Source organism: Oncorhynchus keta, chromosome 26 (genome assembly GCF_023373465.1).
Source record: "Oncorhynchus keta strain PuntledgeMale-10-30-2019 chromosome 26, Oket_V2, whole genome shotgun sequence".
Classification (NCBI taxonomy): Eukaryota; Metazoa; Chordata; class Actinopteri; order Salmoniformes; family Salmonidae; genus Oncorhynchus; species Oncorhynchus keta.
In genome coordinates, this window is record NC_068446.1 from 38,690,761 (window position 1) to 38,714,766 (window position 24,006).

Consider the following 24,006-nt stretch of genomic DNA (forward strand, 5'->3'; position numbering starts at 1 on the left):
CCCACCTCCATCTCTCTCGTTCTCCTCCTCCTCCTCATCTGCCCATCCAAGGGTATGATGAATTGAACGTGTTGGAGCAATTGAGTTAGGCAAGGATGAAATCTTCTCACTCATCCAGTCATCCCTGTCTCTATCTGTCCGTTTGGAGGATGAAAAGCTGCGCATGACTGTTAATCATACGTTCAAATATGTCCGCTGTTTCATCGTCTTTAGGTGTCCGATCCCTCCTGTCTGTATAGCTCCTGTATGAGAATTGGGTGTTTAACAGTCAGTAAGCCTACTAGGATCCTATGAAATTGTATGCGTTTGGAATCTTCAAACATGACATCTATTAGACCAATGAAAACCAGATGTCATCCTGTGATCAATCAGCAATATTCATTAGAGCACACCATAACAAAATGTTAAAATGTTTCTCAACAAACCAAGTTGAGCCATTTTTTTTTTATTGGACAAGGTCTGTTACTGCCTTCCCATTTTAGTTTTGTTCTGTAATTGTGCCTACTGAAAAAGCCTCCAGTTTGATAATGAAATGGTAATATGTTATTATTATTATTATTATTATTTATTATTATTATGTGGCGTAACATGGTCCTCTTACTGAGGCTGAGTACTGTCGTGACTCTGACTAAACGCCCCTTGAGAAATCCAGCCATGCTGGAGTGGGATCCTGTGGTGTTGAGATTCCGTGCAGTGTCTGGGGGCCGTTGCAGTGTCTGGGGGCCTGGGACGTTGCAGTGTCTGGGGGCCGTTGCAGTGTCTGGGGGCCGTTGCAGTGTCTGGGGGCCGTTGCAGTGTCTGGGGGCCGTTGCAGTGTCTGGGTGACTGGTGACGTTGCAGTGTCTGGGTGACTGGTGACGTTGCAGTGTCTGGGTGACTGGTGACGTTGCAGTGACTGGTGACGTTGCAGTGACTGGTGACGTTGCAGTGACTGGTGACGTTGCAGTGACTGGTGACGTTGCAGTGACTGGTGACGTTGCAGTGTCTGGTGACGTTGCAGTGTCTGGGTGACTGGTGACGTTGCAGTGTCTGGGTGACTGGTGACGTTGCAGTGTCTGGGTGACTGGTGACGTTGCAGTGTCTGGGTGACTGGTGACGTTGCAGTGTCTGGGTGTCTGGTGACGTTGCAGTGTCTGGGTGACTGGTGACGTTGCAGTGTCTGGGTGACTGGTGACGTTGCAGTGTCTGGGTGACTGGTGACGTTGCAGTGTCTGGGTGACTGGTGACGTTGCAGTGTCTGGGTGACTGGTGACGTTGCAGTGTCTGGGTGACTGGTGACGTTGCAGTGTCTGGGTGACTGGTGACGTTGCAGTGACTGGTGACGTTGCAGTGTCTGGGTGACTGGTGACGTTGCAGTGTCTGGGTGACGTCGCAGTGTCTGGGTGACGTCGCAGTGTCTGGGTGACGTCGCAGTGTCTGGGTGACGTCGCAGTGTCTGGGGGACGTCGCAGTGTCTGGGTGACTGGTGACGTCGCAGTGTCTGGGTGACGTCGCAGTGTCTGGGTGACGTCGCAGTGTCTGGGTGACGTCGCAGTGTCTGGGTGACGTCGCAGTGTCTGGGGGACGTCGCAGTGTCTGGGTGACGGGGACTTCCAGCTATTTGACTTCCATCTCTGACACAACACTCTGGAAAGTATTAATTTCCAGTGCTTGTGTTTTCACGGTAAGGCATGAGAAGAACCGGTTCAGCGAGTCCACATGAGCACTGAGCAGTGAAACCCAAATAACAATCCCAGGCATGGTTTGGGTTAAATAGCTTTCACACTGTGTGTGTGTTCACCCAACTAATTGCATCAGCTGATGACTGGCTTCTTCAAGGCCATGATAACCGTAATGCCAGTGGAGATGGCTACCATGGCAACCAGACATCGTTCTCTTCTTGACGACGAGGCCCTGAGGAAGATCAAGGCCTGGTAGATAAACACAAAGACCACACTGATGACTCATCACATATCTGCATGCCGTGTCCCTTGATTTAAAATCAAATAGAGAATCGGTAACGGTACAACACTCGGCAAGATGGTGTCGTTTTTAATACCAGCTCTGAATCCCTTCCTTATCATACTGATATCCTACATGGCTGCCCTGTTCTCATAACATTGCATGGGCACAACCCACCCACCAGAGTCTTATTCAGTAGTGCACACACAGTAGCAGATTGTTATGCAATGGACAGCGAATACAAGCGTGTCTTTTTGGACAATTTCAGGTAGTCCTGCATTTTAGGATGTTTATTTCTCTTCTTCCTAGCACCCAACCTTCATTACTACCCACCCACCAGCCTGATTCAAAGCCCAACCTTTATTACTACCCACCCACCAGCCTGATGCAAAGCCCAACCTTCATTACTACCCACCCACCAGCCTGATTCAAAGCCCAACCTTCATTACTACCCACCCACCAGCCTAATTCAAAGCCCAACCTTCATTACTACCCACCCACCAGCCTGATGCAAAGCCCAACCTTCATTACTACCCACCCACCAGCCTGATGCAAAGCCCAACTTTCATTACTACCCACCCACCAGCCTGATGAAAAGCCCAACCTTCATTACTACCCACCCACCAGCCTGATTCAAAGCCCAACCTTCATTACTACCCACCCACCAGCCTGATGCAAAGCCCAACCTTCATTACTACCCACCCACCAGCCTGACGCAAAGCCCAACCTTCATTACTACCCACCCACCAGCCTGACGCAAAGCCCAACCTTCATTACTACCCACCCACCAGCCTGACGCAAAGCCCAACCTTCATTACTACCCACCCACCAGCCTGACGCAAAGCCCAACCTTCATTACTACCCACCCACCAGCCTGACGCAAAGCCCAACCTTCATTACTACCCACCCACCAGCCTGATGCAAAGCCCAACCTTCATTACTACCCACCCACCAGCCTGATGCAAAGCCCAACCTTCATTACTACCCACCCACCAGCCTGATGCAAAGCCCAATCTTCATTACTACCCACCCACCAGCCTGATGCAAAGCCCAACCTTCATTACTACCCACCCACCAGCCTGATTCAAAGCAAAGCAATTCTCAGTTTTGCTCCGTCTCTTGCCTTCGGTATCCTTACTGTTCTCGGCTTTCCGTGCGTCATCGGAGAAGCAGGTGGAATGCTGGAATCTGGCTGGATAAGTGTATATGCGTCAAAGCATTAGATTACAAGATGTGTTTTTGAGCAGTGTGTGTGTGTGTGTGTGTGTGTGTGTGTGTGTGTGCGCAAATGCCAGGCAGAGTAGTATTGTGAAGAGTGGTGCACTCAAGGGAAGGAGAGTGACTGTGATGCTTTAAATGAGGTAGTGAGTGTACTTCCCTGTGTCTTACATGTCTTACATACACAGGCTATGCTTTACTATCCTTGTGGGGACCTAACATCTTATTTAAATTTAAAATACTATTTTTCCTAACCCCTAATTGTAAGCCTAAAATAGCCTTTGTCTTTGGGACATGGGAAATGTCCCCACTTGGTACAATTTCTTGTTTTACTTTCCCAGTGGGGACTTTTCTGGTACCCACAAGGATATATATATATATATATATATATGACAGACAGACAGACAGACAGCTCTATGTAAGTGGATCAGGCAGCTGACGCAGGGGACAGTGAGAGGCAGGAGATGCATCAGGCAGACAAGGTAATACATCAAGGTCAGAGGAAGTGCTGTCACTGGTGACTCACTCAAATGGCCTCTAATTTTTTTAAAGGAATTATTTCCTTCTCTTCAGTGCCAAACCAAGGATAATCTTTTTATTTTATTTTTTTATCAGACCCCAGGTTCAGCATGTACTGTAAACCGTTAATTTGGGATCCATTCTGTGCATTGCTCCTGCTTCTACAACCAATACTCATTTTCAGCGTGAGGGGATGGCGGGTGTGGCGTGAGGGGATGGCGGGTGTGGCGTGAGGGGATGGCGGGTGTGGCGTGAGGGGATGGCGGGTGCGGCGTGAGGGGATGGCGGGTGCAGCAGCTGCTGTGGAAGCTCTGCTGGGGTGGTTGTGATCTGGGTCTCCCAGGGCTTCCCATCTTCACAGTAGGACCACATTTTCTACTAGCCCTGTCTGAAAATGTCTAGCGGGCTACCTTAAGATCCTGCTCTGGTCTCTGCTTCTGTCTCGACCCTCTACAATCTCACCTCTCGCTCAATAAAGGGATTAAACACACATGGTTTTTCGCTGGTGTCAAATGAAGGGTAAACGTTGTGCTGTCTCTGATATTAAATCCTAACCCTGTCTGGTAACCACAGTGTTCTCCACCATGTCCCCTTACTAAGAAGATGAAGGTCACTTGTCCCTCTGATTTTGTCTGTGCCAGTATTGCAACGCTGACTCTTTCATTGTCTCTACCCTCCCCCTCTCTATTTCAACATCTGTCTGTCTTCTCTCATCTCTTTGCTAGGTGAGAGCTTTGAGCAGAGCCCCATCCGGAGGTCCTTCAGGTCCAAGGTTCTGGCCCACTACCCTGAGAGCACAGACAGGAGTCCCTTCAACAGAGATGTAGTCAACATGGTAAGACAGTGGAGCTACGATACGTTTAGAGAACATATATATACAGAGAAGAGGGTTAAGTCATTATTTTTATGTTATTTAGACTGTTTTAGCCCTTTCTAGAGATGGTTGTAATGTGTCCATGTGAAAACAGCTTCATGTATTGCATTCATTACAACGTGTGTCATGTTAAATTACAGTGCAGCTTATTGTGGACATTCTGTTACAGAATCGGGGACTTTATCGGTTTGTGCACTATTGTTTTGTTAATGTACGTTTTTGGGGTTTAACGATGTTGTCGTAAATCTGTCAGTGTAAATTAGTAATTGAACCAATTGAAAGTAATAAACAAAAAGCTGATTGTTTGGAACTGCTGTGATATCCCTTTGTTTTGTTCTTCAGTACCACAATGCATTTCTCTTTTATGCAAATGAGAATATTTTCTGTTTCAAGTGTTATAATTTTTAAGAAGCATTTTTGAGACATTAGTTTCTTTCAAGATGTATGGCATTTCAATAATAAAATAAGTTGTTTTAATGGAACATTCTTGTCTGGATAATGAAAGCACTAGGCAGGAACTCGACAGCATCTAATTTTAAATGAACCAATAAACAAATGTTAGTTTTTCATGAAGCTGTTGTGAGCACAGACACTGAAGTACTTTAACAGATGGATAGAGCACCTTTTCATGGAGCCACACTCAGCTCTGACTCTCCACAAACAAGACCCCTTTGTCCTTTATTTTAACGACTTTTACACAACTTGTGTGTCGGCTCATGGGTCTCCCTTTCGCGGCCGGCTGTGACAGTCCGGGATCGAAATCGTGTCTGTAGTGACACCTCAAGTACTGTGATGTAGTGCCTGAGACGGAGGCAAATAAGGGCCCTCTTTCTTTAAACCCCCCCCACTAGTCTTCAATTTTATTTGTCAGACTGGAGTCTCTTCAGAATGATTTGACCCCTCATCCCTGTCCATAATTCCTTGTGTGTTTGATAAAAGAACATGTTATTGAAGGCAGTTGACACTGTCATTCTTTCTGTATTTTTCCTCTTCACCTCCTACCGCTCTCTACCTTTTCTCCTTTGTTCCTCTGCTATGTCCTCTAAAACATCCCATCTCTTCTGTCCATATCTCTCCCCCACCACCTCTTCATCCTCCTTCCTCTCACTCATCTTAAATGTTTTTTTCCTCCCATATCACCCTTCCCCTCTGTCTCCTCCTCCCTTTGTCTCTGTCTCCATCTCTCTCGATACTCCATCCTCATCTCTCTCTCTTTCCCCAGCTCTGCATGCCACGAGGCTTGTCATTCCGTAGTCAGACGGACAGCCGCGACTCCCGCTTCCACTCCTTCACGGTCGCTCGGGATGACGGCACACACTCCTACGGCTTTGTGCACGTGTACTACGAGGAGGTGACGAGCGCCCAGATCACCGCGGCGATGCAGACCCTCCATCAGATGCACCACGTCGAGCATCACACCACCTCTTCTTCATCTCGCTCTACCTCCTCCGCCTCCTCCCCCTCCACATCCAGCATGGACTCTCTGGTGAGCAGCCTGGACGAGTCGGATGCTGCTTCCCTGGCAGAGCGTCCCCTGATCGCTTGTTTAGGCTGCACAGTGGGTTCCTTCCAGCCGGCCCGGGACACCCTGTATGTCTCCAAGGCCCTCTGCCTCCTGACGCCCCTCCCCTTCCTCCTCGCCGCCCGCCACTTCCTGTCCCAGCTGCACCAGGCGGTGACATCGCATGCCGCCCCGCCGCTGCCCCTAGAGAGCTACATCCACAACATCCTGTATGAGGTGCCCGCGCCGCCGCCTGGTCGGTCGCTCCGGTTCCACGGGGTCCAGGGGCCCATCGTGTGCCAGCAGCCCGGCCCAGAGGAGCTCCCGCTGGGGGACTACCCACTGGGAGAGGCCTTCTCTCTGCTGGGGGTGGAGAATCTGGTGAGACTGCTCACCTCTGTGCTGCTGGAGACCCAGATCCTGCTTTACTCACAAGGTGAGGACCAAAGGACCAGGCAGCGTTTGCTGAAAGATCAACAACCTAAGTTTATTTTCCCTTCTAACCTTCACTCTAAACATGTTCAATTCCCATCATGCACTTTAAAGTATTAGATCGGTACTGGAGTTGTACCCCGAACAGCACACGTTGTTGTAGCCCCAGACAAACTCCCCTGATTCAACTAATAATCAAGCCCTCATGCCCTCAGGTGAGTTTGTCTGGGGCTACAACAACATGTGCTGTTCGGGGTGCTGGAGGACTGGGGTTTGGCAACCCAACACTAGTCCATGGTGGTGACTGTATGAGTGCACACTTTTGAGATTCAGACCACAACCTAATCGTAACTAAAACTTCACCACAACAATGCAACACATGTATCAATGATATGAGTACCACCAGGGTCAAATTCCTCAAATCAGCAACAATTTAAAATCTCCGTCTCGGTCTCCCATACTATCAAAAGGTTGACGACAACAACTTAACAACAATACAACACATTAGTACACCTGCGGTCCAATTCCCTCCGTCTTTCCATCTCTCTGTCTTCAGACTACCAGCGGTTGATGACTGTGGCAGAGGGCATCACCACCCTGCTGTTCCCGTTCCAGTGGCAGCATATCTACCTGCCCATCCTGCCCGCTCCCCTGCACCACCTCCTGGATGCACCAGTGCCCTTCCTCATGGGTATCCAGAGGGACGGCGCCCAACGCTCCACTCTGGAGCTGTCCAATGAGGTACAGTATTAGAATGGAATTGTAACGGACGGTTAAAGAGCGCTGTAACGGACGGTTAAAGAGCGCTGTAACGGACGGTTAAAGAGCGCTGTAACGGACGGTTAAAGAGCGCTGTAACGGACGGTTAAAGAGCGCTGTAACAACGGACGGTTAAAGAGCGCTGTAACATTTGCTACATTCTTGCAGTGCCTGTACAAATTAATCCTATTCTGGTTGCATATTAATATCCCCCTGCTCTCTGGTGCTGACGAAATATAGAGATTCACACATCTCCTCAGGCGATCTCCTACACTTCTCCCCAAATCCCCAAATCACACCATGCTGTATAAGCGTTTTGCTAGGGTTGTGCATCCCAAATGAGGTCCTATTCCCTATATAGTGCACTACTTTTGACCAGGACCCATAGGGCTTTATGTAGGGGAATAGGATGCCATTTAGGATAGAACTCAAGGAGTTTTCTTTGAAGTGGTAGAGTTGTCCCATAAATACACCAGTAGAAGGAGAGTGCTGAGCCGTGGGCGACGGTGGGAGGAAGGCAGGCACCTGGCTTCACATTTCCAGAGAAATCGGACAATGTGAATAATTAACAGGGTTTAAGAATTGCCCATTTTTATTTCTGGGTGTGCTTGAGAGGATAAGGGTAACATGGTAGGTAGCAGTGCAGATGGCAGAACACATCTAGAGCGTGTCCTATTGTAAATGTATTTCTATACAACCCTCTCCTTGTAGTTCCATCCTTCCAGCAGGATGGAATACATTTTTTTTCTGTATCCTTACCCGAAGACGAGGCTTTTTAAACGGCACAGATTTGTTTTCATGGAATTTAGCTGATGCATCACAGTGGAACGTTCTCAGATTTTGTCATAGTGAATTGGGTCACCATACTGCGAGGTGGGGGGAGGGGGGTCACCATACTGCGAGGTGGGGGTCACCATACTGCGAGGTGGTGGGGGGTCACCATACTGCGAGGTGGTGGTGGGGGTCACCATACTGCGAGGTCGGGGGGTCACCATACTGCGAGGTCGGGGGGGCCACCATACTGCGAGGTCGGGGGGGCCACCATACTGCGAGGTCGGGGGGGGTTTATCATAGAGGGTTTGTCACCTTTCCCATGAGAAGAGGAGCAGGGACTCATTTGAATCACATCATCCTTTAAAGGCACATTCTACGTTAAGTTTGACAACTTAAATGAATGATACCCATTGTTCATGCCCGTTCTTAAAGAATATCACTGTCTTGTTGTTTTTCAAGTTGAGGAGTGGGCCTTTAAAGTAGAATTGTAAACAAACGGTAGTCTGTGTGAATCGGTCATCACATGGGGTTAAAAGAAAAACTTCCTGCAGAGCACACTGTCAATCCTGTTGAATAGGGTTTGGTGTCAGTCTCTGACGTAGTTCTATGTGCCAGGCTAGTGCCTGCTCGGCTTCTCTCCAGAGTTCGACTCATTTTTCTGACTGGTTTTGCATTTATAAAAAAATGTGTCTGAATGAGGTGATAGTCCCAGATCTGTTTGGACAGAGTTGGCTATACAGCACAAAGACCTATGGGACCAGGATATGTACATCTAATCGTGTTCTAACGTCAACGAGCGTAGTTAAATCTCTGATCTTAATGGGATGTTTGCATACTTGGCCCTAATTTTATCAGTGGTAATGACCTCTGTACAGTCTGAATTATCTACATGAAGAAGAGTTGCTTGTTGTGCCACTCTGCCAGGATGGGTCTGTGTTCCCTTTTTGAACATTTTAACAAGGATTCCGCAGCCTTCTCCCAAAGTGTGCACTTGCACACTCTCTGTCTGAGATTTAGCAATGATGGAAACTCCCTCCAGCCAATCCTTAACTGCTAAATCCATGATGGGGAGTTTGCATGTGCACACTTTGGGAAAGGTCCCTTTTATTTGATAATGATAGTTAATCAGATTTTTACATTTACTGTTGCCTTCCCATCCCCCTCTCCAGGCCAATCTGTGCTTCGTGGACATTGACAATCACCGTGTGGATCTACCCGAGGACCTGCCCCTCTTCCCAGACCAGCTGGAGCTCATCCAGGAAGTGAACGAGGTGCTGCTGCGCTTCGGCCTCCAGCCATACGGGGGCTCTACAACCACAAAGCCCGCCCCCGCCGCTCCCCCCTGCCTCAGCAGCCTCGTCCTGGAGGACCTGATGGAAGACCGGCGCAACGGGAACCTGGGAGGGGAGGAGTTGGCTGTGCTGGAACGACTGCAGGCACTGGCCAGGAGGTGTGGAGGAGGGGGGATGGCGGGAGGGAAGACGCTGGGACGGGCGTTTGAGGAGGAAGAGGAGGAGCTGAAGGCAGCCAAGATGAACGTGCAGCTGAGGGAGGTGTTTGCGGGGCGTTTCACCTCCATGTTCGGGAGGTACGAAGAGTTTGTGATCCACAGCGCTCCCGACCTGGAGTCCTGGCTGGGCAACCGTGAGGGAACGAGCAACTTTGATAAGGTAATGAAGATCGATCAACAATCATTCACTGAATGAATACCATAGACTCTCCTATCCATAGCCTACTCCTTCAGTCAGTAATCCAACATGCATGGACAGGAAGCTGTCATTCAGGATACAAGCAATATTCTACCACTGTTAGTGATTTTAAGTGAAGAGTTAACATTTTGTGGACTTGTGCGTTTGTCTATCCCCAGGGCTCTTTCCTGTCGGCGCAGCCTGCCACACACCTACACTTCCTGTCTCGGTTCCTGGAGACGGCCATGTTTTCATCGTTCGTAGACAGCAAGGTGTTGTCTCGCTGGGCAGACCGGGAACCACTGCAGCGCGTGTTCGACAGGCGCTTGGAGAGGGAGCGCCTCTACAACACGTTCGAGGATGATCCTGGTAACCGGCACTACAGGAAGTGTACAGTGCTCCATGAGTCAGGTGGGTTCAGGGGAAACTGGATTCAGGGGTGCTACAGTAGTACTCATTCAATATTTCCCATTATTACTGCATGTGGTTGTTAGGGAACACAACAGAATAAAGAATATAACTTTTGTACACCACAATGAGTGCTTCTTATTGGACAAGTTTAGATCACTGTTTCAGGCCACTTTTTTTTTTTGGGGGGGGTTGTTGCCTGATGAACATGTTCTGTTTGTTCTTTGTCCAAAGCATAGCGCAGGGTTCTCCAATAAGTGGCCTGTGGGTGATTCTATTCGGCCCCCACGTTTTCTGAGCAAAAAAATACTGAAATTCTGTTTGTAAAATACTATGTATGTTTGGGGGTCTTGCTGTCAATTTGCAGTGTAAAAATGATTTGACAATGCCCTGGCCCCCTGACTTTGCCCCTCAAGGAAACTGGGGACCCCTTGCACGGAGGGCATTGGGAGGCAGGGATTAGCATCTCCAAAACCACAGAACACACATTGTATGTCATGTCATTTTCTTTCTTTCTATTCCCTATATTCCCTCAGTTCCACTGAAGAGAAACAAAGGAGGGAAAACTTAGGAGCACCGTAGAATACCAGAACATGAGAGGGATGGGGAATATTCTGTTCTGGGGAAAGGGAGTTCAGTATCAATCTGAGAGAATGAAAAGGTAGACACGAGAGGGGGAGAAAGTGAGAGAAGGGAATAAGAGGCATTGATGGTAAGAGGTATAAAAAGATGAATGGGGGAGAAGGTGATGGGGAATACTAGAGGGGTGGAGTATTGGAGGGGGGTGGAGGATAAGTAGCACATGAGGAGGAAAACAGTACATTGTGTCCCTATAATGAGACTCTCAGCTTTGAAGTTCTGCCAAGTGCTCTGCATAGACTGCACCACTAAGTCTGCTCCAGCCTCTGTTTTAATAGTTCCTCTCCCTCTGTGTTTCCCAGCAATGTGGGATTTGTAAAGCAAACCAGATAGGGATCCACTTCCACATCACGACAACACATGACCTTGTTTCTGCACAAAGAGCTTTCCAGATTAGACATGCAGTATGACGTTGTATCTACAACTCTGGATGTGAAAGGAGGCTTATACAAATGGTCCTTCGATGTCGGACTGCAGAGGAATGAGAATTTAGAAATGAACATGTAGAAAATACACTATTGAGCAGAGTCCTGTATGGCTCAATTGGTAGAGCATGGCACTTGCAATGTCTGGGTTGTGGGTTTGATTCCCGCTGGGGTAACCCCATACAAAAATACATGAATATAAGTTGCTTTGGATAACGGAGTCTGCTAAATGGCTGTTATTACTGCGCTGGCCTGGTTACATATCCAGCATAGTTCCTGGAAATGACAATGGGTATTCGGCGTAATTCCGTTATCATGGAATTGTCTCTGTGACAGGAAAATATCAGGCAGCACAGTATGGCTTGGGTCAGCACACTAGTGTGAAAAGGTTACTAGAGGCTGACCCTCTCTTACAGCCTTCTCCTGTAGGCCCCACTCACATCCCCCACCTCTATTATCCTCTGGTTCCCAGTCCAGGCCATGGAGCGCAGGCTGCTTAAGACTGACCACACGGCCATCCACCCCCACCTGTTGGACATGAGGATTGGCCAGGGCCGACACCAACAGGGCTGCTTCCCCAGGCTACAGGCTGATGTATTGGCACAGGGACACCACACCAACAAGTAAGTAACACACGCCCATATATACACACGTACACAACAATTACCTACACACACAAATTATCGACACAAACACACACCGTACATTGTGTCTGTGCAGGTGGTCAAGTCGTTACATCCCTAAGAGACCAGTGACCACTGAGACCACCTCAGGACTGGACAATGACCAGAGAGAGGTAAAATGCCTGCTTTAGTTATACAGTCCAAAATCTACCTCTAGCCCGTTTCCCATACCTGACATAAACAATATTGTAATGCCTTTACCTTTCTTTGTGTGAACACCATTCTGCCTTCTGGGCCGTGTTCAGAAGGGCACACGATGGAAAACATTTATAAAACAACTATTTGTAACGGGGAAAAAGAAAATGTGCCTTATTGAACAAGTCCAGGTAGTGCCTCTCTGTTTCTGTCTGATCTACAAACCCAGGATAGGCCAGAAAAGGAGTTATTGGCTGTTTTCGGAATCAACTTTAGTATTGTCTGATTGGCTGTTGTTCTCTGTGTTCATCCAATAGAAGTTCTCTCTGGGGAGGAGGATCCTATGCCAGTCTAAGCTGCTTGACCCTTCCCCCTCAGCTGTCACTCAAACCCAGCGTGGGTTCGTGGAGGGGCTGCTGAGGGAGTGTCGTGTGAAGGTAAGGGGTCTCCTTAAGGCATCTGAATGCTTCCCAGCCAGTAGAGTTTGTGCAGATATTATGATTATGACATGTTGATGTTTTTGTTAATTTTATTCAGCTGTTCGGGCACATTTTTTTATTTTCTTTGAGAGGCCAGCCTATTTTGGGGCAGAAGTCTACACCCCTTCGTCAGTGATTGGTCAACAGTAGGGATTCAATGAGAGAACTTGTTTTCATGCAAATTGTTATATTGATAAATACTGCACCAAACATCTTAGTGAGATGTAAAATTGATTTATTGAGTTAGATTTGTGTGTCTCTTCACAGTCCCCGCTGTTCCATAAGGGGTATTTTTACCTGATTCTACTGCTGGCATCAGTTACCTGATAGTTCCATGGCTCTATGTAGTACTGTGCTCCTCCCATAGACTGTTCTGGACTTGTGGGGTATGCGTTGGTGTCTGAGCTGTGCTCTAGTAGTTTAAACAGACTACTCTGTGCATTCAGCTTGTCAACACCTCTTACAAAAACAAGTAGTGATGAAGTCAATCTCACCTTTTAACACATTTTTTTTCATTTTCGTGTCAATCGCCAGTTGGCAACCCATCCCTTACGGGATTGTAAAGACAGCATATTAAAAATCAAATGGTTGTCTGTGCCCCAAATTGGCACCCTTTTCCCTATATAGTTTACCACTTTTGCCTAAAGCCTCAGTAGTGCACTATATTGGGAAAAGGATGCCATTTCAGAGGTAACCAATGTGTGGGTGCTGTTATTCTGTCCTCAAGATGGAAGCAGTGTCGAGATGTGTAATACCTGTAGTTTATTGCAGGGATTCTCAGTCTGTCCTGGGTCCCCCACTGGGTGCATGGTTTGGTTTTTGCCCTAGCAATAGGTTTCAAATAACCAACTCATCATCAAGCTTTGATTATTTGAATCGGCTGTGTAGTGTTAGGGCAAAAACCAAAACGTGCACCCAGGGCAGAGTATGTGACTGGAGCGTCTGTCTTCTCACCCGCTCCAGTAGTGCTCACTTCAGGAGCTCAGGGCATCCCTGCCCCAGTAATGCATTTGTAGCCCCTTGCTGTTGCTACTGTCATGCAGTATGACATGATATTATATTTTCATAAAGAAACGTATAGAACACACAGGTTCTAAATCAAGATAAGGACCAAGAGGGAGTGTGGTGACGTAGTGTTCACTGTTATGTGTAATGCTTCGAACACACCAACATCGATTTTGCTGTCTACGAATACAGTTTGACGCTTACGTTCTATAAATCCAACGTATTGTAAGAACATGTTGAAGATAAATACACAATGGAGAAGACTAGAAATAACAATCAATGGAGACAGTTGATTTTCAGTTCAACATCTTTTAGAATGTCAGTCCTGATCTCATAGCTCGGTGTGCTATGTTTTCATTGGTCTGAGTCTGGAGCAGCACACTTGTTATTTGGCAATTGGCCCAGTTGGACTGCAAGGACTTCTAATTGGTCAGGCTAGGGTGGGGGGGGTTATAAATGACATCCTGTTTCTTTGTTCTGTGGGGATAATCACTGAGGGCAGGGAGCATGACCATCTACCTCCCTGCATGATATGTCCTCTTTGAATAAACCTCATTTCCTCCCCCTGATTTGCTTTGGGGTCTGTGTTATTGAAGAGTAACATCAACTGCTAACAGTATGCACTAACAGTATGCACTAACAGTATGCACTAACAGTATGCACTAACAGTATGCACTAACAGTATGCACTAACAGTATGCACTAACAGTATGCACTAACAGTATGCACTAACAGTATGCACTAACAGTATGCACTAACAGTATGCACTAACAGTATGCACCACGCCGAACGTACTGCAACCGCCTCTGCAACGCATTGTTGCGAGACAAACGCAGCGTTTCATTGGAAATGAATAATTCTGGTGGCCCAAAATGAAATAACGCTGTCGGTGTGTTCGAAACAAGTCCTGGATGCTACCTGCTGTTATGGTGCTAAACTATTAGGTTACAGACTGGATTCTACCTGCTGTTATGGTGCTAAACTATTAGGTTACAGACTGGATTCTACCTGCTGTTATGGTGCTAAACTATTAGGTTACAGACCGGATGCCATTGTTCTACATACACTGGCTACATTACATTAAACATCCACAAGTAAAGGACGATGTTCAAGGAGACTTCCGTTTTGATTGGGTTATTTTGCCTAAAAACCTTTATGCCTACCTATAGGAACAAGAAAAGAGTGGTCTAAAGGGTGTTTAGCATCCCCAGTGGCTCTGCAAGTGTGGACAGGATATGAACTGCTCATGGCCTGCTCTCCAGGCACCATCACATGGGCCTGAATCCAGAGACTGGCCAAACTCCTGTTTCTAAAAATAAATTAAATTACTAAGTAATTTTAATTTGTATTTCATTCTAAGTCACAGGCTATATGCTCAATTTATAGACTAAGGATTTTATGTTTAAATTAGCTTTATGTCCCTACCAGCCTAGTGTTGCAAATGTTTCACAATGTTTCTTTTGTAGGCTATAGCCTTGAAATAATATAACTTAAATAATTCATTTTCGTTCCTCCTTAGGCTCCTGACCTATTTAGTGTTTAAATGCTGTTTTAATATGACATGTAGCCTATTTTGAAATTATTTTTGCTTCTTACTTTCACCTTTTCATTTTTATTCAAATGCTTTTCATTCAAATCCATATGGTGTCAATATATAAACTATAGGTAGGACCAGGTAGGTACAATGAGCACTTTTTGTCTCTCAAATACGTTAGTGGTTGGTTAGCTAGCTAGCGAATTAGCCATATTAGCATTGACATGAAATCAGTCAAAACACCTCTAAACAAAGACATGGTATCAATAACAAGATACGAGCTGAAACGAGCCATCTAGAATTCCCCACTTGGCAGCGTCTTGTCATTGTTGCTAACTATCTGACCGTCCAGAATCATACCGTTCAGCTTCCGGCCCTGTTGATGACTTTATTTTTGTGACGTTGTCAGCCAAGCTGTCTATGCCCTTACACACTCCTCCTTGTCATGGATTTAAAACCCTGAAATCCATTACTGAGTGTGTGCAAGTGCACACTTTAGGAGAAAGGTGTTAGAATTATGATGTAACCCTGATTGTGTGTCTCTGTGTGGGTGCAGACCAGGCATATGCTGATGGAAAGGATGGGGAAGGAGAGTGTGGAGCTGGGGCAGGGCGAGGCCAATATTACAGGCCTGCAGGAGAACAGACTGATCCACAGCCTCTGTGACCTGCTGGAGAGGACCTGGGGCCACGGGCTACAGCTCAAACAGGTTAGTCGCATGGGCGGGCAGGCAGACGGACGGCAAAAAAGTATTCATACCCCTTGACTTATTCCACGTTACAGCCACATTACAGCCTGAATTCAAAATGGATTAAATAGTTTTTTTCTCACCGATCTAGGCACAATACCCCATAATGGCAAAGTGAAAACATGTTTTTTGAAATGTTACAAATTGATTGAAAATAAATTCACACTCCAAATTGCGCTTGGGTGCATCCAATTTTCCTTTGATCATCCTTGACTTAACTTAATTTGGAGTCCAACTGTGTCTAATTCAATTGTTTGAACATGAAAAACACACCTGCCTATATAAGGTCCCACATTTGACAGTGCATGTCAGAGCAGAAACTATACCATGAAGTCCAAGGAACTGTCCGTAGATCTCCGAGAGAATTGTAATGAGGCATATATCTGGGGAAGGGTATTAAACAATTTCTAGAGTGTGGAACGTTTCCAACAGCACAGTGGTCTCCATCATTAGGAAATATAAAAAATGTAACTACCCAGACTTTGCCTAGAGCTGGCCGTCCGACCAAACTGAGCAGGCAAGAAGGACCTTGGTCAGGGAGGTGACCAGGAACCCAATGACCACTCTAACAGAACTACAGAGTTCCTTGGCTGAGATGGCAGAACCTGCCAGAAGGACAAGTCTCTACAGCACTTCACCACTCTGGGCTTAATTGGAGAGTGTCCAGATGGAAGCCACTCCTGAGAAATAGGCACATGACCGCACGCCTGGAGTTTGGGAAAAGGCATGTGAAAGACTCCGAGCATAATGCAAAATATTCTGTGGTCTGATGAGACAAAGGTAACTCTTTGGCCTGAATGCAAAGTGCTATGTCTAGAGAGAACAAGGCACAGCTCATCATCCGTCTTAACACCATCCCTACCGTGAAGCATGGTGGTGGCAGCATCATGCTATGGGGATGCTTTTCATCAGCAGCGACTGGGAGACGGTTAAGATGAATGAATGCCAAATACAGGCAAATCCTTGATGAGAACCTGCTTCAATGCAAATAACCTTAGACTCGGGCGAAGATTTACTTTCCAACAGGACAATGACCCCCATACTTTTGTCATTATGGGGTATTGTGTGAAGTTGGGGTTGGGGGGGGGTCAAGGGAATACTTTCTAAGTGCACTGAAGCCCAGGATTCAAACAGACATGCAAATTAGCAATAATCATCCGAATGATGACTTTGTCTCCAGGAAGTACAAAACAATGGTGGCATCAAATGAGCAATCTGCATGCTGCAATACACTTATATATGTGTTTCCCTAAACTTTTGTGAGTGCTGTTGATTTGTGTTTGTACTGTCCAGGGGAGGTCGGCTCTGTGGTCCCACCTGCTCCACTACCAGGCCAATGAGGAGAAGATGGAGTCACCTTCAAATGCTGAATGTGCAGGTCAGAGTAGATGCATACTAATCTGATCCCAGATCTGTTTGTGATGACAATGATCATCGGAATTAGACATGCAGCAGAAACAGATGTTGGACCAGGCTAGATACAGTAGATATTAGGAAGGTTGTAAAGTAATATCCATCTGGTATTATTTTATTGGTCTGGTCTGCTAGAATCACCAGTCATTAACCAGATAATACAGTAGTTTGCTAGGTATGCTCTGTGAGGGGATCACATCTGCCAATCACGCTCTTCCTGGTTACAGTGTCCAATGGGTCGGACGGCAGGAGGCTGGAGGAGGGGCTTCCACCGCCGAAGGGCTCCTTTGTACAGGATATGAGGTAATGTGTGGATTCACAAAGCTGTAAAACATGATCTCAAATGTAACCCATTATTACTGTTGCTGTTTTTAATATAAGGGTTTCACAATGAAATATTTTAACATTTTGTATTTATTTTACAATGTCAATATTGTGTTGTAAATTTTTGGCAGTTGTGGAAAAAATCTATAGTTGTAAGTTGCGGATTTCATTGGAAATTATGTCGATGTTTTTTATCATGAAGGCTATTTTCTCTTGAAACACATGGTCTATCTACTAGAAAGTAATGGACATGTAAAGAATATGAAAGAAATATACTTTAAAGTATAAAGGACCATTACCTCTTAATAACCAACATTTCAGAAGATTCCGGTAACTATGGTCAAATACAGGGAGTTTTGAAACCATGGCAGCTTTCCTAAAGGATAGCGCAACCCAACCCAACAAACTGCTCTCTTTTGAAAACAGAATAGAATGTGTTTTACCATCTCAGGTTTATCCAGACCATGAGTGGGGATCTCGGTGAAGTGGGTCAGGCCCGGGCCTGGATTCATCTGGCCCTGGAGAAGAAACTGCTCTCACAACACCTCAAACTGCTCCTGGCCAACCATGACCTGATTAGGTACACACCCATATCACATATACCCTCTTGACACTACTGAGCTGAGCAGAGCCAAGCTGTACTGAGCTGGCTTGGTTGCACATCCAGGATAGTCACTAGAACCGTGCTGGAAAGCACAATGTGAAAATAAAATATCTGAGCCGGCGCGGTTGGGGTCGGCACGATAATGTGAAAAGGGTAACAGACCGATGACTCTTCAGATGCATGCTTCATTTGTGAGTGTGTTAACCTCTGTCCTCTCCTTACAGGCAGCTGTATAAACCTTATGCATTCCTGCTGTGTGAGGAGGAGAGGGAGCAGTTTCTGTTTCACCTGCTGTCGCTCAACACTGTAGACTACCTCTGCTTCACACGCAAATTCACCTCCATCAGTAAGTCTGGGAGATTCAACAGGGCTGTGTTCATTCGGCACCAAACGGAAGAAGTACCAGTGAGAGATGGTTTTTTTGTGCACTAATGCGGGGGTTTTCAGACTTTTTGCGGCCGGGGAGCCTTTTGTGACAGCAAATTCATCAGGGATTAGCCTGGGTACCAGTCTTTCGCTAACATGCCACTCCTTGTCATTGCTAAAAAGGTCAGTATCTTTGGCAATCTTCAAACATGAACTTTCTTATTGAGCTCGAGGGGTCAGAAGATTTGATCCTGATTCGATAACCCGCACAGCTATCATCCAATCACAATGTTTATGCAAATTAGACTGATAGAATGTTAACTAAATTAATTCATACATTTCATTGGGAGCATTAACATTGGGCATTCTGACAATACATTTCATTGGGAGCATTAACATTGGGCATTCTGACAATACATTTCATTGGAAACATTAACATTGGACGCTGGGAGACCAGAGGATTCCTGTTTATTGCATTTTTGCCACCAGCCAATGGGATCACATCAAAGAAAAGCTCTCTCCATTCAAACATCCCCGCCAGTTCATTGTGAACGCTGTAGACTTTTACTGTATGTCCAGCGAGCAAGAGGTGTGTGTGTGTGTGTGTGTGTGTGTGTGTGTGTGTGTGTGTGTGTGTGTATAATTATCTATTTTCTTTCTCAAAATAAGTGACCAAACAATGTTTCTACTTCTGGGACACATTGGGCTAGACTGGTGAGTGAGTGAGCATTGGAGATGCATGAATTTAGCAAGCAGGGAACAGTGAAGATATTAAGAACAACAATCTTACACATTTTCATGGAAACTATTAATGTTGTTTCCAACTACCAATCAGCAACTGCGCCGTAAATCCGGCTGCATACGGCCAGTTTGTGGCAATGGCGAGTGGAATGGAATGTTCGCTAAAAAGATTGGTACTCAGGCTAATCAGGGACCCCATCATTATCAGACCACAACTTGAGTGTGTTTTAAAAAATATCCTACAGGGAGTTTTACTATGATGTCATTGGGTTCCTAATTCCTATTTTGGTTGTATGAGAGAGCGTTCTAAAGTTTTAGTTAATGTTTCTGCAATATCATTATATTATCTTCATATAAGTCAGCATCCCCCTGCAGTTCTGAAAACGTTCCTGGTACGTGTTAAAGAAGGAATGGTCTTAAGAACACTGTCATTCTGGATAGAGAAACGTTACCATTAATGTGCCAGAAATGTTCTGGGATCTAAACATTCTTAGCTGGTTTAAACTAAAGCAACCTTTTAAACAGTCCATGAACATCTAACGTTGCTGTGAGATGTGTTCACTACCTGTAAGTCGCTCTGGATAAGGGCGTCTGCTAAATGACTCAAATGTAAATGTTCTCGTCTCTTGTCCCTTCAGGCATTCCGTACCGTGTTGTCATAACGCCCATGAAGAAGCTGAGCATTGCCATGACAATGTCCAACCCCTGGGTGTGTGTTTCTGGCGAGCTGGGTGACTCCGGGGTCAGACAGATTCCCAAGAACACACAGGAGATCATCTTCCAGGTGAGCTGCTCAGTCCCATTGTTTCCCTGGGCTGGGTGGAGCGGATGGAAGCTACTGCTTAGGAATTCTCCATCAAACAGACATACGCACACGCATGCTGGCACACTCTGTTCTTATTCCAGTCTGTCCCTCTGTGTGTTAGTGTCAGAACCTGGGCAGACTGAGCACCCTGCAGTTGGGCCAGGAGAACTCTGGCCTGCTGGCAAAGTGTCTGGTGGACTGTGTGATTGTGCACAATGAGATCACTGGACACACCTACAGGTAACAAACGCATATGGTGTTTCTTCTGTTAAATCTGCATTTGCACTGCACACTTTTTTATTGTTGAAACTACTTTAAAACCGCCTGCAACAGGAAAGGGACATTTTGTGTTTCGGATTAGACAAGCCCAGGTTGTCCTTCTCTTTGGTCCCTAATGAACGTGATCCTGCCTCAAAATTCTGAATTAACAAATTTAAAATTGACTGCTCCTTTGCCCTGTTTCACATATAACCTCTCACCCTCTTATCTCTCTCTACCTGCGCTCTCCTCCCAGGTTCCCATGCGGCCGATGGCTGGGGAAAGGTGTGGGCGACGGAAGCCTGGAGAGGGTGCTGATTGGTCAGCTGGTGTCGCCCGGAGGAGAGGAGGATTCTGGGAGGTGGACGGGGACTCCCCCAGAGCAGGGCTCGCCCCCACAGAGCGGACGCACGGGGAGTCTGGGGTCTCTGAGCCGCAGCAACAGTATGTATGGACACACACTGAGGGTCAGATTTACTGAGCATCTACACCTGGTAACAGTTTGTACCTGGAATTTTATGAAGGGAAAGTTAAAAAAACAAACAGATATTACACTTTTTATATTAACCATTAAGTGTAATATCTTATCTCTCCTATGGTCATGAGTACATGTACATTTTCTGTAATTCATTGCTATACCTTATTTTTAATGCTCCATCTTTCCTCCCCCGTCTTTCATGCCATTGTCCATCGTCACGTCTAAATTCCTCTCTCCCGTTCTACCTCTCTCCCTCCCACCTTCCCGCCATCTCTCTCCTCCATTCAGAGCTCTCCTCTGCTCAGGTGCAGGAGGATACGAGGGAGGCAGTGAACAACCTTGTCAAGCACTTCCACAAAGCAGAGCAGGAGGTAGGCTGTGTGTGTGAGAGATTCCAAACACAGAAAATAGAGGGAGCAGAGGAGACTTTAGCCTCTCGGCCTTTGTCTGCTGCTGTTTTGTGTCTGGATCAATGAGTCTCTGTGTCTAGAGGTTATCATCAGCACGATTCACAACCTTCGCTCTGCAAGGCAGAATCTCCCACAGTTTAAAGGCAGACTGGCTTTTTTTCTCTAGTCTTAGTCTATGGCCTGCCCTGACCTCTCCTTTTAAAAGCCTGCTCTCTTCTTTAAAATCCCTAGTCTGAACTCCCTTTAAAAACCCCAGCCCTGTGGAGACAGTAGCTCACTGTTTCTATCAGTTACCACTTAACCTCTTCCCCCCAGGATAATTCATCGACCAATCAGCTTCAACAAATGGACCTTTCCTTGCCGTAGCAGAGGCGCCATGAAGATTCACATAGCCCCTCAGTGAATTGTAAATTAAAATCCATGAAAATATATTATGTATAAGAGCTTCCTAGAAACCACTCACTGCTTTGGGAGATTCTGTCACAGCAAGTGCTTTTGAATTTGGTTTTGAATTTCATCTTAGACTGTTGGAACCTGGAGGGAAAGCTGAATGCTGTTGCTTTGAGCGCCTTCTCTGGAACTGAAGTGTACTAGATAATATCGCCCTGGGCTTAGGTTTGTCACCGTGGCAACCATAATTCAACTCCTCCACACTGCAGTCCAACAATTGTACAACTTAATTTGCTTAATTTGTAAGGATGACTGAATGAATGCGGATGGAAGGTTTCTGAAGAAACTTCAGAGTGGTTAAAAAAAAAATATATATATATATATATATATATAACCTTTATTTAACCAGGTTGGCTAGTTGAGAACAAGTTCTCACTTACAATTGCGACCTGGCCAAGATAAAGCAAAGCAGTTCGACACATACAACAACAGAGTTACACATGGAGTAAAACAAACATACAGTAGAAAAATGAGTCTATATACAATGTGAGAAAAATGAGGTGAGATGATAAGGGAGGTAAAGGCAAAAGGCCATGGTGGTGAAGTAAATACAGTATAACAAGTAAAACACTGGAATGGTAGATTTGCAGTGGAAGAATGTGCAAAGTAGAGATAGAAATAATGGGGTGCAAAGGGAGCTAAATAAATACAGTAGGGGAAGAGGTAGTTGTTTGGGCTAAATTATAGATGGGTATGTACAGGTGCAGTAATCTGTGAGCTGTTCTGACAGCTGGTGCTTAAACCAAGTGAGGGAGATAAGTATTTCCAGTTTCAGAGATTTTTGTAGTTCGTTCCAGTCATTGGCAGCAGAGAACTGGAAGGAGAGGCGGCCAAAGGAAGAATTGGTTTTCGGGGTGACCAGAGAGATGTACCTGCTGGAGCGAGTGCTACAGGTTGGTGCTGCTATGGTGACCAGTGAGCTGAGATAAGGGGGACTTTACCTAGCAGGGTCTTGTAGATGACCTGGAGTCAGTGGGTTTGGCGACGAGTATGAAGCGAGGGCCAGCCAAAGAGAGCATACAGGTCGCAGTGGTTGGTAGTATATGGGGCTTTGGTGACAAAACGGATGGCACTATGATAGACTGCATTCAATTTATTGATTAGGGTATTGGAGGCTATTTTGTAAATGACATCATTGAGGATTGGTAGGATGGCCAGTTGTACGAGGGTATGTTTGGCAGCATGAGTGAAGGATACTTTGTTGTGAAATAGGAAGCCAATTCTAGATTTAACTTTGGATTTGATCTGAGTCTGGAAGGAGAGTTTACAGTCTAACCAGACACCTAGAATATGTGGACAACTACAAATACCTAAGTCAGGACCATCCAGAGTAGTGATCTTGGGTGGGCGGGCAGGTGCAGGGAGCGATCAGTTGAAGAGCATGCATTTAGTTATACATGTATTTAAGAGCAGTTGGAGGCCACTGAAGGAGAGTTGTATGGCATTGAAGCTCATCTGGAGGGTTGTTAAGTGTCCAAAGGGCCAGAAGTATACAGAATGGTGTCGTCTGCGTAGAGGTGGATCAGAGACTCACCAGCAGCAAGAGCAACATCATTGATGTATACAGAGAAGAGAGTAGGCCCAACAATTTAACCCTGTGGCACGCCCATAGAGACTGCCAGAGGCCCGGACGACAGGCCCTCCGATTTGACACACTGAACTCGATCAGAGAAGTAGTTGGTGAACCAGGCGAGGCAATCATTTGAAAAACCAAGGCTATCGAGTCTGCCGATGAGGATGTGGTAATTGACAGAGTCGAAAGACGTGGCTTGGTCAATGAATACGGATGCACAGTATTGTTTCTTATCGATGGCGGTTAAGATATCATTTAGGACCTTGAGCGTGGCTGAGGTACACACATGTACAGCTCTGAAACCAGATTGCATAGCGGAGAAGGTGCGGTGGGATTCGAAATGGTCGGTAATCTGTTTGTTAACATGGCTTTCGAAGACCTTAGAAAGGCAGGGTAGGATAGATATAGGTCTGTAGCAGTTTGGGTCAAGAGTGTCCCCACCCCTTTGAAGAGGGGGATGACCGCAGCTGCTTTCCAATCTTTGGGAATCTCAGACAACACGAGAGGTTGAACAGGCTAGTAATAGGGGTTGCAAAAAATTCTGCAGATCATTTTAGAAAGGGTCCATATTGTCTAGCCTGGCTGATATGTAGGGGTCCAGATTTTGCAGCTATTTCAGAACATCAGCTGACTGGATTTGGGAGAAGGAGAAATGGGGAAGGCTTGGGTGAGTTGCTGTAGGGGGTGCAGTGCTGTTGACTGGGGTAGCCAGGTGGAAAGCATGGCCAGCTGTAGAAAAATGGTTATTGAAATTCTCAATTATAGTGGATTTATCGGTAGTGACAGTGTTTCCTATCCTCAGTGCAGTGGGAAGCTGGAAGGT

The 24,006-nt window shown here is 46.1% G+C and overlaps 1 protein-coding gene across 1 annotated transcript in view; it reads left to right on the forward strand.

Annotated features, from left to right (window-relative positions):
• LOC118359364 (DENN domain-containing protein 5B-like) overlaps positions 1–24,006 on the forward strand; it is a 39,480-nt gene that overhangs the window by 6,084 nt on the left and 9,390 nt on the right. The window contains exons 2-18 of the mRNA XM_035737911.1: positions 4,404–4,513; positions 5,775–6,489; positions 7,042–7,226; positions 9,188–9,688; positions 9,886–10,117; positions 11,651–11,801; positions 11,899–11,974; positions 12,314–12,433; positions 15,570–15,722; positions 17,055–17,139; positions 17,402–17,477; positions 17,950–18,078; positions 18,327–18,448; positions 19,848–19,993; positions 20,136–20,254; positions 20,529–20,716; positions 21,039–21,121. Of these exons, the coding sequence (XP_035593804.1) occupies positions 4,404–4,513; positions 5,775–6,489; positions 7,042–7,226; positions 9,188–9,688; positions 9,886–10,117; positions 11,651–11,801; positions 11,899–11,974; positions 12,314–12,433; positions 15,570–15,722; positions 17,055–17,139; positions 17,402–17,477; positions 17,950–18,078; positions 18,327–18,448; positions 19,848–19,993; positions 20,136–20,254; positions 20,529–20,716; positions 21,039–21,121 (3,191 nt within the window). The remainder of the gene's footprint in view (positions 1–4,403; positions 4,514–5,774; positions 6,490–7,041; positions 7,227–9,187; positions 9,689–9,885; positions 10,118–11,650; positions 11,802–11,898; positions 11,975–12,313; positions 12,434–15,569; positions 15,723–17,054; positions 17,140–17,401; positions 17,478–17,949; positions 18,079–18,326; positions 18,449–19,847; positions 19,994–20,135; positions 20,255–20,528; positions 20,717–21,038; positions 21,122–24,006) is intronic.